Here is a 19,019-nt window from a genome sequence, read left to right on the forward strand (position 1 = left end):
CCTCATGCAGACCATTCGTCCAGGGTTTAGTTCCTTAAGATCTCAACTTTGAATTTGCTCTTTTATATGTCAGTGATGATTAGATATTTCTTTGAGGGTCCTGGCGGTTAATTTCAATCATGTTGTTGGAGCTACGAAGCTGTTTTTCACATCAGTTTTTGCTTACTTGATGACATTGAAGAAAGAGGCTCAGCTTACGTATATTACCCTTATTCATGTTGTTACTGGGGTTATCATTGCCAGTCAGGGTAAACTGAGTTTTCATCTATTTGGCTTTATCATGTGCGTTTCATCTACAGCAATAAGAATTCTATGAACATACTTTTGTACATGGCTTCTATAGTGGATATGTTTGTACTTCCTACACTCATGATCGGTATTACACTCGCACTTGCCCGAGACAATATAAAGATTAGTTGGTATCTCTTATTCAATCCGGCACTAGCAGATTTTTTGAATTTGACCAATTTTTGGGTCATGAAACACACCAGTATCCCCCTTTTATTCCCACTGACTTTTGCTCTTGTAGTCTTTGTAACATCATACAAAAGCTCTAAACACTATGTAAAGAGTATTCATTGATTGATAAATCTGAGCAGAAGCTACAGGAAATGATGAATGTGTTGTCAAATGTTTTACGAACATCTGTGTAGAAACCACACGAAATGATAAATGTGTTTTCAAATATTTTACGAACCAGTGATTATGGTGTTGAACCAATGTTGCGATCATATGGCATTTCCATTTATGGACCCAAGATGAAGTTTGTCTTCTTCAACTCTAAAGTTAGAAGAAACAAATGATGAAGATTTCTTTCCATGAGAAAGGGAACTAAAACTTCAACAACAAGAAACTAGTGGAGCCAATTAAAATTGAACGATATGTTGTTGTTAAACATCTCAACATGATTTGGTCTAATGGCTTTGTTCGAAATCCAATTAGATGTGGAGACATGAAAGGAATTAGGATAAATCATTCTTGTGATATGTTTCAAGAGTTAAATCAAAACAGATTCTACTCTCCTAATTACTCTATACTGAGTTTAGCATATCTACATCTACATTCTTCAAAGATGATAGATTCTCTCTTCAAATATGGTAGATTCTCTCTTCAAAGATGACATATTTTCTTTTCAAAGATGAAAGCCTTATTGGATTTCTACACAAGTCCAGACTAAGAAAGCCGATGTTATCAAAGACAAAATGGGGCATCAAGGTCATAGTTCTGACTACGGTAAGAGTTCCATAAATGAAACATATCTTCTGAGACTTAAATTGTTGAATAATAAGAAAACGATTTTCAAAGTTTCTTACTTAGTAAACTATTTCCCACATCTGTAAGCCCTTCAGTGCATGATGTTTTCAAAGCCTTCGGGTCATCTGTAAGCCCTTCAGTGCATGATGTTTTCAAAGCCTTCGGTTCATCTGTAAGCCCTTCAGTGCATGATGTTTTCAAAACCTTCGGGTCATCTGTAAGTCCTTCAGTGCATGATGTTTTCAAAACCTTCAGGTCAACTGTAATCCCTTCAGTGCATGATGTTTTCAAAACCTTTGGGTCATCTGTAAGCCCTTCAGTGCATGATGTTTTCAAAACCTTCAGGTCATCTGTAAGCCCTTCCGTGCATGATGTTTTCAAAACCTTCGGGTCATATGTAAGCCTTTCAATGCATGATGTTTTCAAAACCTTCGGGTCATCTGTAAGCCCTTCAGTGCATGATGTTTTCAAAACCTTCGGGTCATCTATAAGCCCTTCAGTGCATGATGTTTTCAAAAAACCTTCGGGTCATCTGTAAGCCCTTCAGTGCATGATGTTTTCAAAAAACCTTTGGGTCATCTGTAAGCCCTTCAGTGCATGATGTTTTCAATAAACATTTGGGTCATCTGTAAGACCTTCAGTGCAGAATATTTTCAAAAAGCCTTCGGGTCATCTGTAAGACCTTCAGTGCATGATGTTTTCAAAAAGCCTTCGGGTCATCCGTAAGACCTTCAGTGCAGGATATTTTCAAAAAGCCTTCGGGTCATCCGTAAGACCTTCAGTGCAGGATATTTTCAAATAAGATTTTAAGAAAATGGGTTTCAAATGTTTTTTTATCTTAAATCCTCCGGGTCATCTGTAAGACCTACAGTGCAAGATGATAAGACCTCATGGTCATCCATAAGACCTCCAGTGCAGGATGTTTTCAAATGAGATTTTAAGAAACTGATTTTCAAAGGTTTTTTGATCTTAAATCCTTCGGGTCATCTGTAAGCCTTCCGAGCAATATGATAAGTCATCCGGGCCATTCACAAGACCTTTGGGCAGAATGTTTTCAATATTTCCATCCTACTCAAAAGAAACCAAATGAAAAAATTATTGTCTTTTTCGTCTTTGCTCTATTCTTGTTAACACAAGAATTAGCAAAGAGGGGCAGCTGTAGACATTAATTTTTTCATTTCATTTTTAAAATTATTATTATTATTATTATAAATATTATTATTATTACAGGCCCAAACCAGAACCCAATTATAAATGGGTACCCATATCCATACCCGACCCAGACCACTCAATAGGATCCAAACCTGATTAGGGTTTCTAGCATCTTCTCCAGCCACTAGTTTTATCAGCCGTTGGATCTGGCATGATCCAATGGTCCAGATTAAGCATAGTAGAAACCCTAGGGTTGGTGAACCCTAGGGAGATTTCGGCGCCGCCATATCCCTCCAACTGCTCTGCCGCTTCTACGCCAACCACTCCGCCGCTTCTACGCCAACCACTACGTCGTTATGTTCCCCAGTCATTTGTTGCCAAGACATCGATGCTTCCAGAAGATCTACACCAGCCGTTCATGTTACATCCCTTTGGTGACTCACCGAAGGACCATCGAACCAAATGCAGCTTCATGGTGGCCTATAAAAGGTCACCGAACCTGCAAAGACAAGGAGGAGGAGAGCAAGCAAGCACCAGAAAAAAAACCATAGCAGCCAAACATTAAAACGAAAGAAGAAAAGAGATCGAGAATACTTATCCACAGTGGTTGGAGTCTCTATGCCTCATCAGAGACTTGAATCGTCGAAGGTATAAACTTAAATCTAGGAAAGTTTATGATTTTTTAAAAGAAACGGAAGCTAGATTTGGCTTTAGGGTTGTATGATCTATGATTTAAGGTTGTTTTCACGTTTTCTGGCCACCGTGTGTGGTGGTCGGCGGTGGCGATCGACGCCGGAGAACGGTGGCGACGGTGGTCGGAAATCCCTCTGGTGAGGGAATTCTAGAGAGAGTTCAGAGCTTCTCTCTCTAAAAAGAGAGAAGCAAAGTGAAAAATGAGAGAAAAATGGCCTAAAGGCCGGTTTTTGGGGTATTTATCGTTTTGGTGAGGGATGTTTTTGTAATTTCTCACATGGCAAAATCACATCCGTGATCCCTCCAAATTTATATCCTTTTGCAATTTGGTCACTAAATTGATTTTTAAAGTCTTTTAATTTTGTCTTCTTATTTTATTTTATTATGTTATAGTCCCTGCCATATTTATTAAATATTTAGGGTAAATATATTATTTAGTTCCTTATATTTTAGTAATTTTTATTTTAATCCCGTATTAATATTTATAGTTAAATTACATTGTTATTATTTATATTATATAATATTTTAAGTTATTTCTATTAATTTTTATATTTTACAATTTAATCCTTAAAAGCATGTTTCTGTTTATTTTAATTTAGCATTTATATTTTATTTTATTTCTATTATTACCTTTTATGTTTAAATATTTTAAATCTAATACTTTAGTTATTATTTTTTTATTTTAGTCACATATGTATTCTAATAATATATATTAATAATAAATTATAAATATAAATAAAAGACAAAATGCTTAAAGTCTTCTTTAGTGGACATAGTGGATAAGAATAATATAATATAATTTTGAATTTGAATATACCTAACATAATCGGTCATTACCTAACCAATAAAAAAAGATGTATTAATAAATAAAAGATGTCTTATCATTCATAATTTATTGCCACTTAAACAAAATGCTTTCCTTTATTAACTTTTGTTATCATTGAATATCACGTACATGTGTTTGTCCTTTTTATTTATTATTTTTATTATATTATTATTATTATATTATTATTATTATTAGATTATTATTATTAATTTTTATTTTTCTTGAAATATGTGTTTTATTTCTTAAAATATTTTTAAGTAATCATAATATCTTATATCAATTAATTTAATCAATTTTATAATTTAATTAAAGGACAATATTTATTTGTTTTTAAATATTAAAAAAATGTTGTCTTAAAATAACTAGATGTCTTATTCTGGTATTTTAAAAATAAATAAATATAATGTTTAATATATATATATATATATATATTTACTTTATTTTTATTATTTTTAGGAAAATTATCATATTCTCATTAATATTTATTTATTTATTTATATTAAATAGAATAACTTTCTTAAAGTAACTAGATGTCATTTTCTGATATTTTTAAATAAATAAATACCCTATTTATGAAACCTAAGTATATATATACTTTAATTTTATAAAAATTATTTTAATATATTTTTCCTTAGAATTATTCGATTGAATATGGAATAATATGATCGTAAATTAAATTCATATTTGAATTCTTAGATTTCCAATAATAGAGACAATTTATAATCGATGGGTACTAATTTTGGGTGTTGTGGGGGTGTTAATCCTTCCCCAAACGTAACCGACCACGAATCCCTTTTTATTACTAAAATAAATGAATTTATGGCTATAAGCAGACTGATTTATCTTTTAAATGATGTTTTCTTAAAAACTCTTTTAAAATGTGATTTTTAGGTATTCAACCTACCTAACTCAAAAGGTTCGATGGCGACTCTAAAACATTTCATTAAAAACAATTTATTTATTCACTCGCTTTTCCGTCAAGAAACATTCGTGCCCGGGCGAAAACCGGTTACGATACTTAGCAAAGCTATGAGAGAGGGTAAAACTTAGCAAAGCTTAAAATAGCGAGGTTGTGTTAGTAAACAAGCCGCAACTAGTGTTGTAGTGTTGTAATATTGATTGGGGTAACGTCATTGTAACATATTTTTGCCTCGTATTAATAATATTTCTAGTTATATAAATTACTCGAGTGCCCATCTACGCTTCCAACAAGTGGCCTCAGAGCTTGGTTCGAGTTTAACGTGGTAGATAAGATGGCCAACATGATTCAACCTCAAATCCCAAAATTAACAAAGATGAATTATGGCAATTGGAGCATTCAAATGAAGGCATTACTAGACTCCCAAGATTGTTGGGATATCATCGAGGATACACCGAGCCTGAAAATACAGCAGCAGAAGCAACCCTGCCTAATGAAGAAAAGAAGGTATTGAAGGAATCCCGAAAAAAAGATAAAAGAGTGTTGTTCTTTATTTTTCAAGGAGTAGACGAATCTACCTTTGAAAAAATTTCTGATGCGAAGACCGCAAAACAAGCATGGGAGATTTTGCAAAAATCTCTCCAAGGTTTCAAAAAAGCAAAGAATAATACATAGCCGCAGCAGCGTGCACTTGCCAAGAATCCAGTCTCCCATAGCCGAAGCATGCATATCGATACAAAGTATCACTTTATACGAGAGCAGGTGAAGAATAAAATTGTGGAGCTAATTTACTGCAGAACTGAATATCAACTAGCAGCCATTTTCACAAAGCCATTGAGGGCAGATATATTCAACCGACTCAAAGAAAAGCTCGGAATGAAAAATCAGATTTGAGGGGGTGTTAGAATTCAAATCTAATTTTACTACTTATGGTGGCAATGCATGGATAATTCTAGAAGATTCTTGATTAATGAAGCATAATCTTGAATTACTTAAGAACTAAGCATGGAAAATAAATATGTGACAATTGATGATGGAAGGGAATTTCATTAAGATAAGGAACTCCATGTGGCAATACAAGAAGAATTTGAAAATGACTTGATCTTTCATTAAGGAGGTTAATTACCCTTATAAATATATGTCTTTAGCATTAATATAAATGTATGCAAAGTGAATGAGATGGAATATGAGTGAAAGCTTAGAATAGCTAGAGAAAATTTGAGATAGCTTAGTAAAGCTATGAGAGAGGGTAAAGCTTAGCAAATCTTAAAATAGCGAGGTTGTGTTAGTAAACAAGCCGCAGCTAGTGTTGTAGTGTTGTAATATTGATTGTGGTAACATCATTGTAACGTATTTTTGTCTCGTATTAATAATATTTCGAGTTATATAAATTACTCGAGTGTCCTTCTACGCTTCCAACAATAACGTGCTCTATAAGATCATTTCGAAAGTAGTGGCAAATAGGCTTCAATCCGTCCATCTTTGGATTGATGAAGCGCAAAGTGCTTTTATCCCGGCCGCTTAATAACTGATAACGTTCTTGCTGCGTATGAGACTCTTCATTTTTTAAAGAATAAGCGCACTGGCAAAACAGGCTTTTTCGCCCTCAAAATCGATATAAGCAAGGCTTATGATCGAGTTAGTGGAATTTCTTCGAGGCTATGATTCTTAGAATGGGGAACAATCTGGTCTCTACTCGGTTCACAGCAGGTATAAACACTTACTTGGTTCGAGGAATGTAAATACGGATGAGGTCCATCTGTTTAACCAGCTTTGGAAAATAAAATGCCCTCCCAAGGTTCGTATCCTAATTTGGAAATGTTTTCTCAATTTCGTGCCTACTTTCCATAATTTGTGTATGAAGCGAATCAAACAAGACTCAAGTTATTTTTAATGTGTTACGCGAACATTTATAACATTTATAACAGTTGTTGTCCTCATTGTCGATATCCTATTGAAGATATAACTCATGAGCAAGTCTCATGTTTCTAAAATAAGCTTGAATTCCACTGGCGTACAACTGTTTCTAATGTTGAGTTTAAAGAATGGCTCTTACGGATTTTTGAAAATAAAGATCCATGAAAACCGATGAGATAGAGTGATGGAGTCGGAAACAAGAACCCATGATGTTGCCATGCTCATCTCGAATGACCACTCCAGAGGTAGCTTTCTGTTGAGCCAAAGAGTAACCTGCATCAACGTTAACTTTGACTAAGTTTGGAGATGGAGGTGATCAAGCCTTGGTAGTCATTATTTTTATTTTCATTTAATGGTTTCTCTATTAGAAAAAATCATCAAACTAAACATATTTTTGTGTAATTTAATCTCATTAAAAATATCTTTTAATCTCCTCAAATCTCAATCAAAACTAAGGATCCGTTTGGATCAAGGAATTTAGAATTCCTGGTAGGCATATTCTTTTCCTGGTAGAGGATACCCATGTTTGGTTGGATAAAATTCCCAAGTGGGGGAAATATTTATTTACCAACAGTAAATATTGTGTGTGTATTCACGGGAATGTTATTCCCACGTAGATGTTAGGTATTCTTTTATTCCTGTGTTAAGGGCTAAAATACCCTCTTTTCCCCGTTTGTCTCTGCGTATCTTCTTCTCCCCTTGCCTTTGTGTATCTTCTTCTCCCCTTGCCTCTGCGAAAAATTCATCGGTTATCCTGGTAAGATTTCTTCTCCTCTCCTCTCCCTTTCTTCTCTTCTCCCTTTCTTTACAATTTTTGACTTGTTTAAATTTTCCAGAAACCTGGTAACATGTCCATTGCTTGTCTCTTTTCATTAATGTCAAGTTTCATTTTTCTTAGAAGATTGGGGTTAGTTCCCTTAACAACGGGGGTAACAAGCATAGGTTGACGTATCTTATCTTATTTAGCATATAGAAGACTGAAATGGAAAAAACAGAGTTTACCCAGAAGTTTAAACCACAAATGCAGAAAATCCTTCTAGTTTCAAAAATGCTCTAAGCCCATTGATATTCCAAGACAGAATGTTAACAAACTCTGTATTCTCCTTAGGAGGTGTTCGTCTCATAGTTCTAGGATTATATGTTATCCACCCTTTTTGCGGCTTCTTATGGGCCAAAATAGTCCATGGTTCGCTTTGATTCACAGGTTTTGCTGCTTAGAAAATTGCCAGAAGCTGAATTGTGAGAGAGAAAAAAAAAGCTGAGTTAACAATTCAAAAGATAATCCCAATTAAGGCAAATAATTATAGAAACTTTGGTTATAACTAGGGTTTGGAATACGTTAAAAACAGAGTTTTTAACTAAATTCTTAAAGATGCTAAATTTGGGATTTTTAAGATAATGGCAATTGAGGCATATAGATATGGATTTTTTTCCCAATGGGTCGCTTTGGTTATAACTAGGGTTTGGAATACAATAAAACAAGATTTTGAACTGAAGTCTTAGATACCAGAATATTGGGATTTTTCAGCTGAAAATATAATCGCCATTGAAGCATATAGTTATCAATATTTTTTTCCAATGGTAACTCCATTTTCAGCACTAACATCTTTGCTATCAATGTCTTTTTTTTATAGAACTAATATTAAACCATGTGCAATCTATATAGTTTGAATGACATTGAATAATATTTTTAAGGGGTACACACAAATAAGCTAAACTTCAACGAAGTTCAAAATTCCCCTTGAATAAAAACATAAACCTTAATCTCGAAGAACTCCCATGTAAAATCAGATGCGGTGTTGTTTAGGGTTAGGTTTAGCTGTAAAACAGAGATGAAGTTGACAACATTTGATCTAGAAATGTATGAAAAAAAGGGGTTAAAAACCCAAATTGTCAAATTGTGAGGAAGCTGCTGCAGTGTCTTTTTTGTGTCATGTGGATTCATTAATCATGGAATCAAGTCAGAAATAGCTGGCTGAGAAAGAGGATAGTCGAAGCTAGTGCTTGCAACTGTCTCTCAACGTGCCTTTCAATTGCAGCATGTTGGCCTGCATTAATGAGCTTTTCAATTATAACCACGCACGAGATAAAATTTTCTCTACCCCCCTTTTTTCTGGCAAACTTGAGTTGATGAATGGGAAATGATATTGGATTTGCACGGTAATTATGGCAGTCCAAGACTCTTCAGTCGATGTAATTGACTCGATCATTGATGCACAAAATATATTTTCACAGGTTGATAACCATGTGAATTGATGTTTAAAATTTCCCTTCACCTGCATATTTAGCCTTTTTTGAAGCAGGGGTTGAAGTTTTCACAGGTCTATTCTTTCTCTTTGTTAGAGAAGTCTTCCTACCTAGTAAAGCAAGGTTCAAAAAACAATAACCCATCCTTATACTCAAATTAAAGTGAGAAAAGAATAGTTCTGTAAATAAGAACAGTATAAGCATTACTGCTACATATAAATAAATTTTCTGCAGTACCTGAAGCACAAGTAGTTTTCTTCTGCTCGGCGGCGATAATTTTATCATCAACATCGACAGTTTTGCCCTTAATTTGCAACTGTTTTACAGTTTTCCTGCTCCGTTGAACCATGGAAACCTTAGAAATAGTGTTAATATCTTGGACTTGGTCCTCTACTGATTTTGTCTCCATCATAGGCACAAATAAAACTTTAGGTTTGTTGTTGCTTGGTATGGCTCTTTAGGTTTGGGGGTGTCATTAACACGCTCAACGTCTAGCTCAGTTATGCACGCCAACACACTCACTCAACTTCCTAGTTTGTTGTTGCCACCCTCTTTGTTATATTAGGCTAAAATATATTGGTAGTCCAAACTTTTAGGTTATTTGTATTTTCGTTACCGAACATTTGAAATTTGCAATAAAGTCACTAAACTTTTAATTCGTTATTATTACAATTATTATCGTAAAAAACTGATATAACATGTTTGTCCAAATATATTGGTAGTCCAAACTTTTAGGTTATTTTTATTGTGATGACAAACAATTGTTCTTGTTAAATATTATTATTTTCTAATATTAAAATGTTTGTTCATAATAACAGTTATGGCTCGTTTACCAATGTGAAAGAAGACGCATATCGCCACAATTCTTATTTTACAACTGCAAATGATGGAGATTGTGTGTCATATGCTATGGTTATTTCAGTTATTCTTAGAAAATATAAAAATCGACCTAAAATAACTTATGCACATGAAAGACTTCATAGACATAATATTAGATCACTTAATTTACATAAATTATATTTGAAAGTGATCGACAAAGTGTTGATAATTGTCGAATGGATAGGAGAGCATTTCTCAAATTGTGTCACCTATTACAAAGTCAAGGTGGGTTAAAAGAGAGTCGATATATGTCTATAGAAGAGATGGTTATTACTTTCCTTCATATTATATCCCACCATATTAAGATTAGAGTTTTAAAACGTCAAACAGTAAGATCTGGTGAAACAATTAGTAGAGTTCTCCATACAGTGTTAGCTTCAGTCTTGAAATTGCATCCGATCCTTTTTAGAAAACCAGAACCGATACAAGATAATTCAACAGACGATAGATGGAAATGGTTTAAGGTATTGTATCATAATTCTGAACTTTCTTTTAAGTTAATTAGTAATGCTTAATACATAAATGATAGTAATAATGTAATTTAACTTTATTTGATGAATATAGGGATGTTTGGGTGCTCTAGATGGAACATATATTAAGGTCAATGTAGCTGCAATCGATAAACCTAGATACAGAACAAGAAAAAATGAAATTGCGACAAATGTACTTGGTGTTTGCACACCAAACATGCAATTCATTTATGTTTTACCTGGGTGGGAAGGTTCTGCAGCTGATGGTAGAATACTCAGAGACGCCATTAGTAGAAGAAATGGTTTAAATGTTCCACAAGGTAAATTATTAGGTCATTAATATATATATATATATAAGAATGTAAAATTCTTACAAGTTTTGTATATTAATTTACTTTTTAAATTAAAATAATATAGGGTGTTACTACTTATGTGATGCTGGATACACGAATGGAGAGGGATTTCTTGCACCATATAGAGGTCAAAGATACCACTTGAATGATTGGAGAGAAGGACACCACCTACCACCCTCAATATTTCAACATGAAACATTCTCAAGCTAGGAATTGCATTGAGAGATGCTTCGGCATATTGAAAGCGAGATGGGCAATTTTAAGGGAAAAATCATTTTATCCAGTGAAAACACAATGTAGACTCATTTCAGCTTGTTGTCTTCTCCATAATTTCATAAGATCTGAGATGCCAATCGATCCTATTGAATCTGACTATACTGAAGCTAGTAGGCATGTTGAAGAGATTAATGAAGTAGAAATGATCAGACATTGTGAGCCAAGCAGTGCTTGGACTGAGTGGAGAGACAAATTAGCAGAAGATATGTTTACTAGTTGGTTGGCGTCGCGTACTTTAGGATAGATTTTATTTTATGTTATGTATGACTTTCACCTTATATTTTATCTAATGTTAGTGGTCATTACTTTCATGTATTTGACATATTTATATTTTATGGCATAAACTTTATTAAATTTTATGTATTATCTCCTATAAAATTCAAATTTTATTTGTTATGGCCATTCATTACTTATGTCATTCACTACATTTGATTTATATTATGTTACTATTTTAAATTTCATTTATGATTAGTATTGACAATGATGACATGTTTTATGTTATGTTATGCATTTTTTATATACATCTTCTTAGATTGTTTCGAAGAGCAATATGTCAACATCAAATATGGAATCTCAAAAGGGGGAAAAACCGACATCTCGAAAGGTTAAGTCTTTAGGAACTAAAAGGACATGGACTAAAGAGGAGGATGCTGCACTTGTTGAATGTTTACACATTTTGGCTGAAGACCCACATTGGAAAGCTGATAATGGAACATTTAGATCAGGTTATCTATCTAACCTTGAAAAGATGTTAGAAATCAAGCTTCCAACATCACAAATTAGGGCCCATCCACATATTGAATCTAGAGTGAAGCTACTCAAAAGACAATACAATGCTTTATCTGAAATGCTGAATATTGGAAGTGGATTCGGTTGGAATGAAGAAGAAAAATGTTTAACTGCACCAAAGGATGTGTTTGATGATTGGGTTAGAGTAGTATTTTAATTGAATTTATCTTCTTTCTATACTCTTGTTATCTACTTAGCTTTGTAAGATTTATTAATCTGTGATTTTATTATATTGTAGAGTCATCCAACTGCTGCTGGATTGAGAAACAAGTCATTTCCATTCTTTGATGACTTTGTTCATATATTTGGAAAAGAAAGAGCTACAGGAACAGCAGCGGAGACAGCAGCTGATGCAGTGGAACATATTGATGTAGAAGACAATGCATTTATAGATGCATTACTTGAAGAAGAGGGAGTAAGAGATTCTGAATCAAGAGAGGATGTTGGTGCTTCAACTTGCCAAACATCTGATGCTACTGGCTCTACCCCTACAATGAAAAAAGTAGCTAGCAAGAAAAGGTCTCGAAGTGATGATGGGTTAACTGAGCTTGTACAGGAGATAAGTAAGTTCGGTGCTGCATACCGAGAAACTGCCAAAGAAATTAAGGATATTACTGCTTTATTGAAAAAAGAGGCAGAAGGAAATGATCGAAGAATGTCGATTTTCACTGAAATCATGAAAATTGAAGGACTGTCCACTGATGAAATGCTTACTGCAGGAGAGTATATTAGCAAAGATGAGCACAAGGTAGATTTCTTCTTTTCTTTGCCAAAAGAATTCAAGAAAGATTATGTGATTAAGCAATTGGTTGAATGCCGTCAATTTAGACCATCATTTGACTGTCGTCCTTCTACAATTATGTCGATCTCTTTTTGATTGTGACTTTAGAATATGGTCCCAACTTTTTTGTGTAGCTTAGCCAAGTATATGTCAATCTTTTGACTTGAAGAATTTTGTGTGTATATAATATAGCCAACATATATGATTACGTTTAGAATGTCATGGCTATTATCTTTGTAAGTCTGAACATTGTACAATCTTTTGATGGTTAATGACTTAATGTTACTTCTTTTTGTTATGTAGTATATGAGTTGCAAGTAATGTTCTAGTTTTCGAATAAGTTTTCTTTTTCATTGAAAGCATTGCAGGTTTGATCTTGATATTGTTCGAGTGATGTTGTTTGGGAGGAATAGTGGGGTCTGACTTTATAGTTCTATCGTAACTTGGGATTGTTCTGCTGGTGCCCAAGTTGAGTTTTCAGTTCTGAAGGTTGTGGATTCATTGTGCAGGGTGTTGTACCATTGAAATTTTGCCTTGGTTTGGGGTGAATGACGCTCCTCTGTTGGTTTGTTTTGTTGGTTACAGATGATTGGATTGTTCTGTTGATATTTTTAGCTAAGGTAAGGAGTATGGTGGACTCTATCCAAACACATTGTACCATCGAGATGAATAAACTATTTAAATTTTGATATTGATTTACGATTGAAACCATAGTATTGATTAGTATTCATACGATACAAACAATTATAACTTAAAATGTTACAACACAAATTAAGGGGGAATAAATTTTGATTTTTTAAAAACTTTTCAGTTATTAAAATTAAATTATTAATAGGAGCTTTTGGTTCGGGTTTCTCATCCGGTTCATAGTTAACATCCAATTCCACTCTTTGACCTGAAATAAAAGAAAGAAAAGATGAGAAGCTATTCACGTTAATGCACAAAAAACTTGTTACAACATACAAACATACCAAGAATCCACGAATTTGAGATAAGTATTCCTTACTGAATGAATAATAATATAAATCATCAACCAATTACTGATAAATTATGTTTTCTTACTTATTAAAATATTAACAAAGATAATGATGAATGACGGTGAAATATAAAATTATAGACAATATGATTTTTAGTGTTATATTTTTACTTATTTGAATTATGTTTTTGTAATATAAATTAATGAAATAAATAATAATGATAAAGTATGCATAAATAAGTATAAGTATAAAAGATAAATAAATAAATTATTGTATATAGAAGATATAATAAATATTATATCTTAGATAACAAAAATAATTTACATCTTTTTATTATTATGAATATCTATGAAGAATTTTCACAATGTAAACATTTAGTTAAATGTTTATGTAAAATTTTAATATACTTTTACATAAATTATGTAAAATTTTATATTAATTAAAATAAAAATAATATATGATATATTTAAATACTCAAGTAATATATTATCAACAAATGAAATTTTTATATAAATAATTTTTATTTAAATATTTATGATTTCACTTGTTAAAAAATAAATATAGAACAAGGACAATTTGGTAAAATATACATCCCAGTAATCTTTTATTCCTCCAACCAAACACTGTAATCTTACATTCCTGCTAAACCAACCAAACACAGTAATGTAACATTCCCAGTAATCCTATTCCCTGGTAATCTTTTATTCCCACTGGTAATCTTACATTCCGTGAACCAAACCCACCCTAAGAGTTAAAAGCTTTTCAATCTACTGTTTATCAACAGTTGAAGAAGTTAAAATAAAAATATATCAATTTTCTGAGTCAACAGATCCTTCTCGATTGACACACAACTGCTTTGTTCATAAAAGGACTTGGCCTCTACGACAATTGTAAATTTAGTACTTAGAAATTTTTTTTTGGGAGAAGATAGTTTTAATGTGTTACGCGAACATTTATAACAGTGATGATAATTAATAAATATCGGGTCTGTCGTTGGGGATGTCTCCGATGTGTGGAGATATGATTGAAAATTGTTTGCATGCTTTCTGTGATTTCCCTTGGACCAGACCAATCCTTTATGCTTCGGGATTCCATGCAGCTTCTCTCTTCACTCAATGGAGCTCTTGTGGTGAATGGTTACAATTTCTACTCAACGTGCTTACCATTGAAGAATTTTGGTTGCTCCTTGTTCTGCTATACCAGATCTGGCATCGACGCAATTTGGTTGTCCATGAAAATCGAATGACCCATGGCTGGCAAGTTACGGCTTCAAGTCGGGCACTTCTGGCATCATATGATTCATCAAAGGGTTTCACCAACTCAAACCGGACGTCTTCAGCAGCTCTAAAGAACAATTGGTGCAAACCACCTGATGCTGCTATAAAAATAAATGTTGATGCAGCCTGTTCGCGCTCATCGGGCAGATCAACGATTAGTGTCTTGGCACGAGATCATCACGGTTTGGTCGTGGCTTGCCATGCTTCTCCGCTTGCTGGACCCTGTGATGTTGGACTTGTGGAAGCAGCAGCAGTCACACTTGGAATCCGGATGGCGATTGACTTGCAATTTTCAGAGATAACCATCGAGTGCGACGCTGTGAATGTTGTTCTCCGGCTCACTTTAACACAGCTTGACTTGTCTGTCGTCGGGTTCAAACTGGTCGAGGCTCGTCGTTTGCTTCAGGATAATCCCCACATCTTTGTTCGAGGCATATAACGCTCGGCTAACATGGCGGCTCATGGTATTGCCATTTTTGCTGATGTTCTTGTAAATGATGCGGTTAATGATGAACGATATCGAAGAATGTTTAACTTCAACAAAAAAAAAAAAAAATTTGGTACTGTAATGCAAGTTTTAAATATTTTGATATCAAAGTGAAACTAACCTAAAAGTCTAGTGATTACTAGTAACGTATACCCTACAATGAAATCTTGCTTACATCTCATTTCGTGATAAGGAAAAAAATATCGTGCTAAACACAGTGATCATTGCTTGGAAACATACAGCTGACACGGCAGCCCATTTGTACCCGTTGAATTTTCTGAACATTTTTGTTAAGTAGGGCTGACGTGTGGATATGGCCCATTGCAAAATAAAATTCCAGCCGACTGACTTTTATAAGTAAAATACGATAATACCCTCTGCTATTCATAATCTAATATCTCCACTTTCGCTCAATAATTGCCCTCCACAAATGTATTCTGAGACGTAATACTAAGACAGGCGGTGGTTTAATCAACAGTCTCATCCACACCCACCACACAAAAAAAAATAGTAAGAGATAATGCCACAAGTTTCCAAGGCGAAATTTCAAACAAAGATAGAATACAATAAGCGTCTGAAGATTTCATAGAGATTTCCCGGTTACGAAGTACTAAATCAGGTAGAATTCTCTCTTTTGATTTCCTTTGTGTTTACTTTTACTAAGATTGTTTCAATTCTCTCCTCTTCTGTGTGTGCGATTCTGAAGAAAATCAATTTTTTTCTTCTTTTCTGTGGAAGATTTGATTTACTTCTGCTCCTTTTCTTTATTTTTTTTAATTCTCCGATCTTTGTGCGATTCTGAAGAAACACAATTTCTTCCTAGTTGAAGATTCTTAGCTTTAGGTTGTGATTTTTTAAGCTTCAGTTCCTAACAAAGCCATATCAATCTGTTGATAAGTTTATACTTCTGTTCGGATTTAAAGATCTAATACCATGTAAGTATATATATGTTTCGATTGGTTTTTTTAACTTTTAGATTTATTTGACTTCATTTTTGTGGATGTCTTTAGTTTACGTGATTATGAATTTGGACGTCAAAGATTTGTGTTTAAATATGTGATCTAGTGTTTTCTTAGAATTTCATGTTAAGAATGGATTCATTTTGTGTAGAAATAACGTGGATGCTTCTCATAATATTCAGGGAAAGAACTATCTAGAATTTAAAGCAAAGATAGCGTGGATAAGCATGATGGAAATGAAGGCAATCAAGGAGATCTTGGTTTACTGCCTTGATTGCTTTCAAACATGTCTTTTTTATGTATTGTTTCACCATACCTTACGCATTATGATTTTGGTATAAAATAATTGATCGTTACCACGGTCGATGTATGTCTTAATCCATAGAATCCAGTTTATGAAATTGGATGTATATGAGGAGTTGTGGTGGTTAGATCTGCCAGGTATAGTCTTGAAAATGGGTTCAAGTTAATTTGCCTTTTGTTTAGAAGTGAGAGGCAGGTTTTGGGAGTAACACCTTTATTGTTATGTACTGGAAGTAATGGTTTGTTTTTGTTATGGAGATTATGCCTTTAACACCCGCAAGTGATGATAGAATTTGTTCTTTTATGTTTGCAGTTAATTCATCAAGATGAGTCGTCCTCAGGAACCAAATCGCCCTTTTTTCCATTTTGGAAATCCTTTCCGTATGATATCACCTAAGTGTTCTCAGTTGTCTTCAAGGCTTCTTTCTTTACTGAAAAATTTTGAGGCCACCTTATCAGAGAGGCTGAAAAAACTTGTGCCTAAAGACAAGGGTGACATCCTCAGCTTGTCGTGGATGAAACTAGCAATGGAGTCGCTTTCTGAGATTCATTGCGACATAAAAAACCTGATAACTGAACTTGATCTCCCTGTGACTGATTGGGATGAAAAATGGATGGATGTGTACATGGATATCAGTGTGAAGCTGCTTGATATTAGTAATGCTTTTAACTCCGAGCTTACTCGGCTCAACCAAGGCCATCTTATGCTTCAGTATGTCTTGCATAAGTTGGAGTCCAATTCCCCAAATCAGTTCACTCGGGCCACTTCCTTGCTTGATAGCTGGAAACAACACATTAGCTCCAAAAATCCCAGAGTTGAGACTTGTTGGCCAATCTTGGACAACCTTGTGGGATCACTAAACTTGCCAATGGTTAAGAACTCATCTAAGGGAAAGGTGTTGATGCAAGCTATGTATGGAGCTAAGGTGGCTACTACATACATATGTAGCGTCTTTACTGCAGCTTTCTCTGGTTCTGCCAAGTTTTTGTTAGACTTAACTGTTCCTAATACACTACCATGGACTCAAGTTTTTTTGGATGTCCAAACTGTCGTTAATGTAGAAATTAGAAATATATTTTTTTGCGGAAAATTTACAGTTCTAAGAGAACTGGAGGCTGTTGATGCATGTGTCAAGAAGTTGTATCTTCTGCTCCAAGATGGAGCTGGTCCTAGTGAAAGGGAGTCATTCAGGAAATCTGTTTCGGATTTGAGAACAACTGAAGAGAAACTAGCACAAGGGCTGGATAATCTTTCAAAGGTAATAGATAGTTTTTTCAAGATAGTTTTGACGGGGCGTAATGCATTGATTTGCAATCTAAGAAATGCCAATGATGCTGCCGCAAATTCAATGATAGGGAAAAATGTGAAAGAGCAACTTGTGAGGTGAATCCTACGAGTGTAATGAAGCTAAACCCTTGTGCATACGGATGGTTTTGGAATGAGGCCTTATGTTTTCTAATCAGTCGACTTATACGACCGTTGGGTTATACTATTATGAGTTTTGTGAGCTGTAAGGTGGTGTCTTATGATAGTATTTACTTGGTTGTACATGTATCCTTGTACTATATTAAAAGTAATATAAAAGTCTCATATTTCTTTGCAAATGTTCAGTACTTTACATATATTTCCATTTGCTATTCTAACCAATTTGGCCTTCAGAGATGGCCGGGCACCATCTGAAGGTAGATCGGTCTAGCTCAATGCCAACCCGCCACGAGGACGGATTGGGTGGAATAAGGAGTGCCAGGGACAATGAGGGGTTTGTCTTGGGAGGTGGTGCACTTGGCGGAGGCCAGTGCTATCACTCTGGAGTTGATTGCCAGGGACGTTATCATCGAAGGGGATGCATATGAGGTGATTATCAACCTGAAGCACGACAGTCTAAACTTTTCAATACTGGGACTGTCTTGAGGCCTGGAAATTTCAGAAAATTGATTTAAAATGGAGGAGGAATCGAAAGGAAAATGAAATAAGGTAATAAATTGTAAAACTATCATAATATATAGTCAAATTTTTTATTTTTGGAATAGTTCAAAATTTTTAAATTTCAATTCGACTTAAACTCAAAAATTAAATTGATTTTTAAATATATAATTCAAGTAAACTCAAATAACTCAATTCAAATAATTTAAAATTAAAAAAATCAATTTTTAAAATTGATAACTCTCGATAAAGATATCCTGGTCACCAGCAAGCTCAAAAAGGCAAAGTACGTACGCAAAATCATTTGTTTTTGTTTGTAAAAGGACTCATCCTTACCAACCCCGTTGCTGTAAAATGATATATGAAGACTTGAACTTTTACTATGTGAAATGAGTAGGGAGACGATATGAGTAGGGAGACGATATGAGTCGGTAGACAAATTGGTGTATTATATCTCATGAGCTTCTTGCCACTCTCGTGTCCACACCCACCGCCATTGCCGACCAAAACATTAAACACCAATTTGTTTTTGAAAT

General features: G+C 34.2%; 3 protein-coding genes across 4 annotated transcripts; all 3 read left to right on the forward strand.

The window, feature by feature from the left end:
- Positions 1 to 6,280: 6,280 nt before the first annotated feature.
- LOC120181546 (protein BPS1, chloroplastic-like) lies at positions 6,281 to 18,164 on the forward strand. Of its 2 annotated transcripts, XM_039186643.1 has the most exons (3): positions 6,281 to 6,294; positions 16,196 to 16,232; positions 16,873 to 18,164. In XM_039186643.1, exon 3 carries the CDS (start codon positions 16,886 to 16,888, stop codon positions 17,945 to 17,947), a length of 1,062 nt encoding a protein of 353 aa, XP_039042574.1. In that variant the 5' UTR covers positions 6,281 to 6,294; positions 16,196 to 16,232; positions 16,873 to 16,885; the 3' UTR covers positions 17,948 to 18,164. The 2 variants fall into 2 exon arrangements, with proteins under 2 accessions (XP_039042574.1, XP_039042572.1); XM_039186641.1 differs by lacking the exons at positions 6,281 to 6,294; positions 16,196 to 16,232 and adding an exon at positions 15,808 to 15,916.
- On the forward strand, positions 10,151 to 10,920 carry LOC120181490. The gene is made up of 3 exons (XM_039186600.1): positions 10,151 to 10,351; positions 10,452 to 10,677; positions 10,775 to 10,920. The coding sequence occupies exons 1-3, from the start codon at positions 10,151 to 10,153 to the stop codon at positions 10,918 to 10,920; spliced, it is 573 nt and encodes a 190-aa protein (XP_039042531.1).
- On the forward strand, positions 11,552 to 12,979 carry LOC120181491 (uncharacterized protein At2g29880-like). The gene is made up of 4 exons (XM_039186601.1): positions 11,552 to 11,920; positions 12,014 to 12,523; positions 12,860 to 12,873; positions 12,925 to 12,979. The coding sequence occupies exons 1-4, from the start codon at positions 11,552 to 11,554 to the stop codon at positions 12,977 to 12,979; spliced, it is 948 nt and encodes a 315-aa protein (XP_039042532.1).
- Positions 18,165 to 19,019: the final 855 nt, after the last annotated feature.

Source organism: Hibiscus syriacus, unplaced genomic scaffold (assembly GCF_006381635.1).
Source record: "Hibiscus syriacus cultivar Baekdansim isolate YM2019G1 unplaced genomic scaffold, ASM638163v2 tig00112528_pilon, whole genome shotgun sequence".
Taxonomy (NCBI): Eukaryota; Viridiplantae; Streptophyta; class Magnoliopsida; order Malvales; family Malvaceae; genus Hibiscus; species Hibiscus syriacus.